At 41.8% G+C, this 9,011-nt stretch overlaps 1 protein-coding gene across 3 annotated transcripts in view; it reads right to left on the bottom strand.

The window, feature by feature from the left end:
* Window positions 1-259: 259 nt before the first annotated feature.
* The window catches only part of CLEC1A (C-type lectin domain family 1 member A), a 32,042-nt gene continuing 23,290 nt past the window's right edge, over window positions 260-9,011 (bottom strand). For 2 of the 3 annotated variants that reach the window (XM_006141566.2, XM_027776524.1), the window contains exons 5-6: window positions 4,689-4,807; window positions 260-2,475 (exon numbers count right to left, since the gene is read on the bottom strand). In XM_006141566.2, coding sequence (XP_006141628.1) covers window positions 2,325-2,475; window positions 4,689-4,807 — 270 coding nt within the window. In that variant the 3' untranslated portion in view covers window positions 260-2,324. The remainder of the gene's footprint in view (window positions 2,476-4,688; window positions 4,808-9,011) is intronic. The other variant, XM_027776527.1, reaches the window with a different exon arrangement.

Genomic DNA, 9,011 nt, shown 5'->3' with positions numbered 1-9,011 from the left:
AGTCCCACTGACAGAAGCGCCTACGAATTTCCTTGGCGACAATCCGGCTTTCCACACAGATGTTATGGGGAGAGAGTCTTCCCCCACAGGCCGCTTTTGGCCCAGGATATCAAGGCTTTTTAAGGGCCGTTAGAATGGGGATAACCAGTTTCCTATTGTAGTCCCACCAACAGTGAATTGGATATCTTTGATCCATCTCATTGAGTTCCAAGTTAAGTGTTAAACAGAGAAAAAAAAAAAAAGAAAAACAAGACTGTCCTACAAATGTAGAGAGGCTTTTATTATATGGCACAGTGTAAGTATATTAAATATGTGGAAAAGAAAATATTAAAATAATGATAGGTATTACTAGAGCTTGAAAACATATTCATATAATGAACCTTGTACAAAAGTCGTGGGCAGACCCTAAATCAGATTGTGTTGCTTTATGTATTCCTCAAAAACTATGAGAATCTCCCCAACACAAGATTTGACTCCCAAACATTAAGGCTGGCTTTGAGTTAACTTTCTAGACTCTTCTACTTGGTCTACAATCTGCTCACGTTCCCTAATAAAACCCCCATGACCCTTCTCACGCTTCCTGCTGTTGTATAGCTCAAGACCTGTTTCCTGTTGATAAGTCCTGAAAGCTGGTTCAATATACTCAGGAAAAGAAATAGGTCATTACTCTCCCTGGGCCACTTGGCTTTACCAGGAAAGGACATGTTTCTCACTTGACTGTCCCTACGACGTCTTCAGAATTACTTATACGCACAGGCATTGAAAAGAGAAAAAGACGTTTCATACTCAAAAATCAATTCATGTGGTATCCTTCTCTGCTTCTCAAGCAAAAGGTGTTCTCAGCAAGTCATATGTTCAAGTTTATTTTGGGATAATATCTTATTCTTGAATTAAAAAAAAAATTGTTTATGGAGAAAATATTGTGCCTTAACATTTTTCTGTTTGTTTGAAATATTTTCTTGTATCATAAGATATTGTGAGTTTTGTTATGCAGATCAGGGCACTGAAAGGCAAATGAAGAAACATTAGCTCAAGAAAAGTAAGTCGGTCAAATAAATGCTACTGTTTTCCTGCTCATTCTCCAGAGTGGCACTTCCCGTAGGCCCTGGATTGAGGTAAAAGCCTATCTGACATGCACTCTGTAAAGTCGGTGGTTATATGTGTCACAACCTTTCACTTTCCACAACCTGACGGAAAATCACGTGCCCGGCTGCACCTTTGTTTACTCGGCAGCCATGGGCTGGTGCCATAAGCGTGCCTCGGAAGATTTCATTTCAGAAAGTGTTAAAAGCATCCTCTAGGAGACAACATGCATTTTGAAGACTTATTTTTCCCAAATAATCCCATAATCAATACCCAATGAGTCTCTGCAAACTCTCAATCAGACACAATCAAAGCAATAACTGTTTTCAGATTTCGAAAAGCATTTCTATGCTTATTTTTACAGATCTATTCTAAAACCACACACGGTTCACATTATTTACATTTATTATTAAATTTACAGTACCTAAAATGTATAAATATGGATTGAATGGAAGAAAATGGAAACTGAAACAATTATAGATGCTCATATAGACACATGTTTTTCCTGGTCTTTAATCTCTCAGAAGGGTGTACTGGAGACAGTAGTTCTGATATGAAACTGCATTCAGAATATTTCTTCCCTAGGAGAAATTCCTAGGGGAAGGAGGCAATTTTTGGTGTCTTAGTAGACACTGGAGGTATGTTTGCAAGAAATTAAGATTCTCATAAAAAGAGCTATCCCAGCAAGAAAGCAGGCCATAGACACAGCAGATGGGGTCTTCACTAAGACACTAGGAAAGGAAAAGTACAACTTTGAACAAACAAAAACAATTAGCTGTGCATTTGGCCGCTCAGTATGAGAAATGTCTGCTCATTTCTTATTGGCCATTGGTTAGGGCCAAGGATTTTACTTTTACTTGATTCGTCTACTTCAGTAAGTTGCTCACTTATACAAATCTAAGGAAAATAGGAAAACAGGGAGGTGCTATTAGATGCTAAGAAAGAAGAGAACTGGAAAGTTATCTTCAAGTCAAGATGAATTACAACTTTATGGGTTTCTGGAGCGAGTTGAAGGTACTTCCCGTGACTGGTAAAAATGTGCATGACCCCCAACTCAGAAATGCTGGTGATCCTGAATGGGAAACATGAGAACTCTTCTGGAAGTAGTGAAAGATCACCTATCTGCAATATTTTCCCTTCCCCAGTGTCTCGACTGTCCCTGACATTGGCCTCATTGGCTCAGCTCTGTTCTTGTCAGATTCAGCTGGAGAGTCGCTCTCTCCATCCCATGGCTCCGGGAGCTAACGGAGCCTCTCGGGCTTCACTGCGGCCGCCGTCCTCTCACACGCACACCGCCTCAGCTCTCTGCAGTCCTTGGCTAACGCCTTTCCATTCAGGATGGCCACGCAGTCCCTACTTCTTAGGCTGGTGACATCTACGATGATCTCAAACCTTAAAAGAATGGAAACAATGTAATCACATTTTATTTCTAAAATGGAAAAAAAAGAAGTGTTAAATCTTTTTATGTCATTTTTTAAAATTTATGCACTTGCCGGAAAGAGACGCAAAGAGAGAAGGGGAGGAAAGAAAGCACCCCCCCCAGTGAGGCATGGTCATGCCTCATTCTTCTCCATTTCTCCATTCCGTCTGGATCTAAGGCATGACTGCACACTTGCCCACTGCAGTTTTCAAGCTTCTGAGGCTGGAATTCCAATCACGGTCAGTCCTGTGGGATCCAGCTCCCTAGGCCACTAGGCAACAGGACCAGTCCTCCAAAATTCTGTTTTTATTGTCAAAGGGCACGTATGTAGTCAGAAAGAGAAAGCAGCACATCCTCTTCCCTCCCCAATAGGTCCTGGTCATGCCACAATAGTTTTTCTCCACTTCCTTAGGATCTGGGGCATGCACGCACATCTGCTCGGCGTGTTTTTCAAGACACTGGGGCAGGGACTCACACAGCGATTGGGAGGTGAAATCCAGCACCTTACACACAGCATTTAACTGAACCATGGGGCTAGCCCTAAAATGAAATATTGAGTTCTCAGAAAGCATATAGGAGTCTTCATAGGGTGATGAAATTATAGACCATACAGCCAGAGTTTTCTGGAAGGATGGGTCACCGAGCTGTTGCTTTCCAGGCCCTCAGTTTCCATACTTGTTCTTAGAAGCAGCAGGTCACCCCTTACAACAAAACTTTCTAGTGAAAATGAAAATGAAGACATATATTCTTATCTAAACATCACATAATTTTCCTGCCATGTCACAAGTTTTTTTTTTTTACCTTCTTTGTGATTCCATTAGTTTAACTGTGAAATATAAATTATTACATTGTCTATGTCCTATCTCCTAGGAGAATAAATGCTATTCTGTCTACAGGGGAGAAGAGTATTCAAACATCACTTTAGATGTAATATATTTTGGTGTAGAAATTACATCTTCCTTTTTCCAAGGATATCATTCATACTCTTATTTCAACACATCATAAGCAAAACAATGTTTTTCCGAAGATAATATTACTATTTATATTGGGGACCAGCAGGCGGCATGGTGGTTAAGGCGCTGGACACTCCCACATGGCCGACCAGGGTTCAAGTCCTGAATCTGGTGGCTAGCTTTCTCACTTCCTCTCTCTGTCACTCTCACCCTCTCTCTTGCTCTGGTCAAATTAAAAAATAAATGAATGAATAAATAAAATAAATAATTATTTTAAAAAATACTACTGTTTATATTGTCAGCAAATCTATCCTCAGAGACTGCATTTTAAAAGATGTGTTCCTTGGGCCTGCAGATAGCGTAGTGGTCAAGGCTCTGGATATGCACATGGCTGACTGAGGTTTGAGTCCTGGCAGCTTGTTTTCTCACTTTCTCTCTCTCTCTCTCTGGGAGTGTCTTTCTCTGGTCAAATTAAAGAATAATAATTAGAAAAATGAGTAAAATTAATAAATAATTCTTTTTTAAAATGTGCTTCTATTTTTTTTTTTTTTGCAAAGTAAGTAAAAAAATCAAGGTCTTGGGAACCAGCAGTTAGCATAATGGCTAAGTTTCTTGGATCCCCACGCGGTCACACGACCGCGGTTTGCATCCCGGATCCGGTGGCTTAAAACTCATGCCGGGCGCGTTTGCGAGAGGAGAATGGAGGAGAAGGGATTGCGGCGTGACCATCCCCCCTGGGGGGTGATTTCTTGCTTTCTGTCTCTATGTCTCTCTCTGTCTGGCGAGCGCATGCACCCTATAGCGAAAACCTCTCAAAAAAAAAAAATCAAGGTCTTATCCTGTCTCTGGATATTGATAAGTTGTGTGACTTTGGCAACCACCAGTATAAACTGGGATTCAGTTTACTCGTTCATAAAATCTCTCTCTTCTTTTTCTTCTTCTTTTTCTCTCTCTCCTTCCTTCTCTTATTTACACGGAATCTCAAACATAAAGTTCTGAAAGTAGCCAGACAATTGTCCCTCATATTTGGCACTACATATCTGTCCCCATCACTGTTCAAAAGCAGTTCAAGAGCAAACCCTGCTTTAAACGGCTATGGACACGGATAAACACAATATCTCGTATAACGCAGGTGTGTGGTTACTACTTGCTAAACCAAATTGTTGAACTCTGTTACTCAAGCAAAATCTCTCTATGTAATGTCTTTCCTACAAAGTATTCTGCAGACTTACAGTTCAAAAGAGTAAGGGGCTCCATCCATCCACAGCCAGACCTTGCTACTGCTGTTGCGGGAGAGCCCTGTCCAATAAGAGTAGAAAAACTCAGAGAAGCTCTGAGGCATGGCAAACTCCTGTGAAAGGCACACAAGAAAACCCTTAGCTTTACAGGTGTCAGCACACATATATACAGAGATATGTGGGGCCCGCCAGCACGTTCATGCCGGGACAACACGAGTTCCGCCTCACATTCATGATACTGCACTTCAGAGATAAAGCATTTGCAACGAGGTTGGGCACAGATTTGTCCACATTAAAGAGCTGATTTTATTGGGGGACCAGTAGTTAGCATAATGGCTATGTCGCTGGACTCCCATGTAGCCAACCACAGTTCAAATCCTGGACCCAGTGGTTTAAACTCATGCCAGGTATGTGTGCATGCGTGCCCAAGATTCCGAGAGGAGGATGGAGGAGAAGGGATTGTGATGTGGCCATCCCTCCAGGAGGGGGGTGACTTCTCGCTTTCTGTATCTCTGTCTCTCTCTGTCTTTCTGGCGAGTGCTCACACCCTATGGCACAAACCTCTCAAAAAACAAAAAACTGATTTTATCTTATATAAGTATGGCATATATACTGAAATTCTAGAACCAAGAGACACATTAATCAAGATTATATATAAACTATTATTTTTAAGGCCCAGGATTAAACACTAAGGTTGTGGAATGATTCTGGGAAATGGAAAAATATGAAAGAAAAGGTGCAGGAATGAGCAAGTCATCATTATAAATAACTGAGACAGGAGCTGATTGGAAATGAGAAAAGAATAGCATATATGTGTGTGTGTGTGTGTGTGTGTGTAAAGTGTATCTGTAGAGATTTTTGCTGTAGGGCATGTGCACTCGCTAGAGACAGAGACCGAAAGTGAGAAATCACCCCCTAGTGGGCATGGACATGCTGCAATCGGACATGCTGCAAGCCCTTCTCCCGCATTCGCCTCTCTGGATCTTGGACACACACGCACACATACCCAGAGTGAGTTTTAAGCTGCGGGATCCAGGACTCGAACTGCAGTTGACCACATGGGAGCCCAGCAGCTTAACCATTACAACATCTGCTGGTCCCTAGCAAATATATTTCAATGGAAAAAAAACAACAACAACAACAACAACAATATAAAAAAGATTTACAAGAATTTTTTACTTAAATTAGGAGGGGGAGAAAAAGACATTTTTAAAGTTCTACATATGGTGGGACTCAGAAAGTTTGTGGACAATGGAATTAAAATATGAGTTTATTTTGGCCTCCAAACATGAAGCCCGTGCATAGCTTTATCTTTTTTATTTTTTTTTTCTTTTTTAGAGGTGTGTTTGGGCATCTGCACTGACTGGGACAAGACAGAGACTGCTAGGAGGAAAGTGATAAACCACCCCCAGGGGGATGGCCACACAGCAAATGGTGGGACAAGTTTGTGGACAATGGAATTAAAATATGAGTTTATTTTGGCCTCCAAACATGAAGCCCGTGCATAGCTTTATCTTTTTTTTTTTTTTTCTTTTTTAGAGGTGTGTTTGGGCATCTGCACTGACTGGGACAAGACAGAGACTGCTAGGAGGAAAGTGATAAACCACCCCCAGGGGGATGGCCACACAGCAAGCCCTCCTCTTCCAGTCTGCTCCTGGGATCTTGGGCATGAACACACATGTGCCTGGTGTGATTTTCAAGCCACTGGGTCTGAGACTCAAACTGTGGTCAGCCATGTGGGAGTCTAGCAATATAACGGCTACACCATCTGCTGGTGCCAGCTTTCTCCTAACATACATTCTCCACGGACTTTCATATGTGTATTTCTGATATATCTGTATTAAAATTATAGTAAGTTATTTACTTTCTTATATGTAATCTCACTCTATACTGCTAATAATTTTAGCATAGAAATGATCTAAATTGATTACAATTATCCATTTTATGTCCTTCCTTTCTATCATACTATGAGTTCCTTAAGGTCACTTTTTAAAAATTTGCCAGAGGGTGCATGTACGCACTGGAGAGAGACAGAGAGAGAGAGAGAGGCAGAAAGAAGGTGAGAAAGCACCCCCAGTGGGGAATGATCACAGTGCAATTCTTCTCTTCCCTCTCTCCCTCCTTCGGGGATGTGGGCACATATGCAAATATAGCCAGCATGTTTTTCCAGCCACTGGGCCCAGGACTTAAACTACACAGTCAACCACGTGGGATACAGCTGCCTTAACCACCATGCTGCTGTCTGCTCCATGTGCTTTGCTTTATTCACTGTTATTCATTGTTGTGTTATTGGTAAACATCGACCCAATAAGAAATGATTGGAGGCCAGCAGGTGATGTGTTGGTTGACGTGTCGGACTCCCACGCGGTCAGCCTTGGTTGGAGTCCCGGATCTGGCAGCTTGAAAATCACACCCGGCAGGTGTGCTTGCCTGCCCAAAATCCCAACAGGAGAATGGAAGAGAAAGGACTGTGGCATGGCCCTCCCCTCGAGGGAGTGATTTCTCACTTTCCCTCTTTCTGTCTCTCTTCACATGCCCTATCACAAAAACAAACAAGAGAGAGAGGGATTACTGGAAATACAAGTGAAAGAAAGTTATTGCTAAATAGTAATCACAGACATGAAAAGAACTATATTTGAAAAGATTATGTCCAGGCTGGCTACTGTTAAGTGGCTTTGTGGTTTTTTGTTTGTTTGTTTGTTTGTTTGTTTTGCTATAGGGCGCATGCGCTCTCCAGAAAGACAGAGAGAGACAGAGAAATAGAAAGCAAGAAATCACCCCCCAGGGTGAATGGCCATGCCACAATCCTTTCTCCTCCATTCTCCTTTCTAAGACTTCGGCACACATGCACACACGCCTGGCGTGAGTTTAAGCCACCGTGTCTGGGACTCGAACTACGGTCAACTACATGGGAGTCCAGTGATATAGCCATTACTCCAACTGCTGGTCCCAAGTGGCCTTGTGATTAAGAGAGCTGGATCCCACATAGCTGATAAAAGCCTGAATTCCAGTCTGGGTAACTTGAAAAACACACTGACCATTTGTGCATGCATTCCCTCAACCCCGCCACCACCACCACCGGAAAAAAAAAAAAAAAAATTCCCATAAAATGGAGAAATGGAAGAGAACGAAAAGTGGACCTTGCCCCAATGGTGGGTTCCTTCAAATTTAAAGTTCTGAAAATAGATCACATGAAAATGGTTTACGTACGCAAAGTATGAGAGAATAGAGCCATTTGATTTCGTAACAAAATGTTTTACCATTAACATACTATAGTTAATTGGACACCTGAGTCTTCAGTACTTGCAGGAGGCAGAGAAAACGGAAAGTAAGAAAATTAGTTTTAGTCAAAGAAATTGCCTCTCTGTATACCTAAATCGAACCATCAAAAAAAAGGAGAAATAAACTGCAGAGGTTCATTCATATAGATTTTTAAAAATGGGTAGCGATAAGATGGAAATAGGGAGGGCCAGCACATGCTGTAATGGCTATGTCACTGGACTCCCACATAGGCGACTGCAGTTCAAGTCTCAGACCCGACAAGTTATCTTTCTGGCGAGTGCACGAACCCTATAGCAATAATCTCTCCAAAAAAAAAAAAAATTGTGGAATGACCATCCCCCACAGGGGATGCTTTCCCACTTTCTCTCTCTTTCTCTCACACTCTCTCTCTCTCTCTCTCTCTCTCTCTCTGCTAGCCAACCTGACCTGCTGGCTGCTGGCAATTTTTTTGAAGGGCCAGTAGATGACATGGAGATTAAGGTGGCTGGATCCCACCTAGCCAACTGCATGGCTCAAGTCCTGGCCCCAGCAGCCTGAAAACCACACTGGGTGCATGGCATGCCCTAAATCCTGAGAGGTGAATGCAGAAGAAATAGTGGAGTGGCCATCTGCCCTAGGGGGTGATTTCTCACTTTCTCTCTCACCCTCTCTCTGTCTCCAGCTGGCACATTCAGCTTATAGCAAAAATTAGAATAAAAAATAGAAGGATGTTGAGAATGTGTATAATGAGTTGGATATTTAATTCAAGTAATAGACTTTCTTGATAATCTATTTTGCACTAAGACCTCTGTTAAATTTTAGAAAAACAATGATACATATGTAATGGTCACACTGCTTGAGGAATTCAGTTCAAAGGCAGTAAGAAATCTGAGAGAGAGGGGAATAATCACACCATTTTAGTAGTCTAACCTCCTGTCTGCTTACTCAATATATGTCATTTGAGTTTTAGTTTCATATTTGCCTTGACCAGTCTGTCTTAAGCTGTAAAAGTCTGGAAGGCAATACACACACACACATACACACACACACACACAC

The sequence above is a fragment of the Tupaia chinensis genome, unplaced genomic scaffold, assembly GCF_000334495.1.
Source record: "Tupaia chinensis unplaced genomic scaffold, TupChi_1.0 Scaffold000058_1, whole genome shotgun sequence".
In the NCBI taxonomy this organism is placed as follows: Eukaryota; Metazoa; Chordata; class Mammalia; order Scandentia; family Tupaiidae; genus Tupaia; species Tupaia belangeri.
Note: the sequence above shows the minus strand (reverse complement) of the source record. Positions and strands in the feature narration are given on the sequence as shown.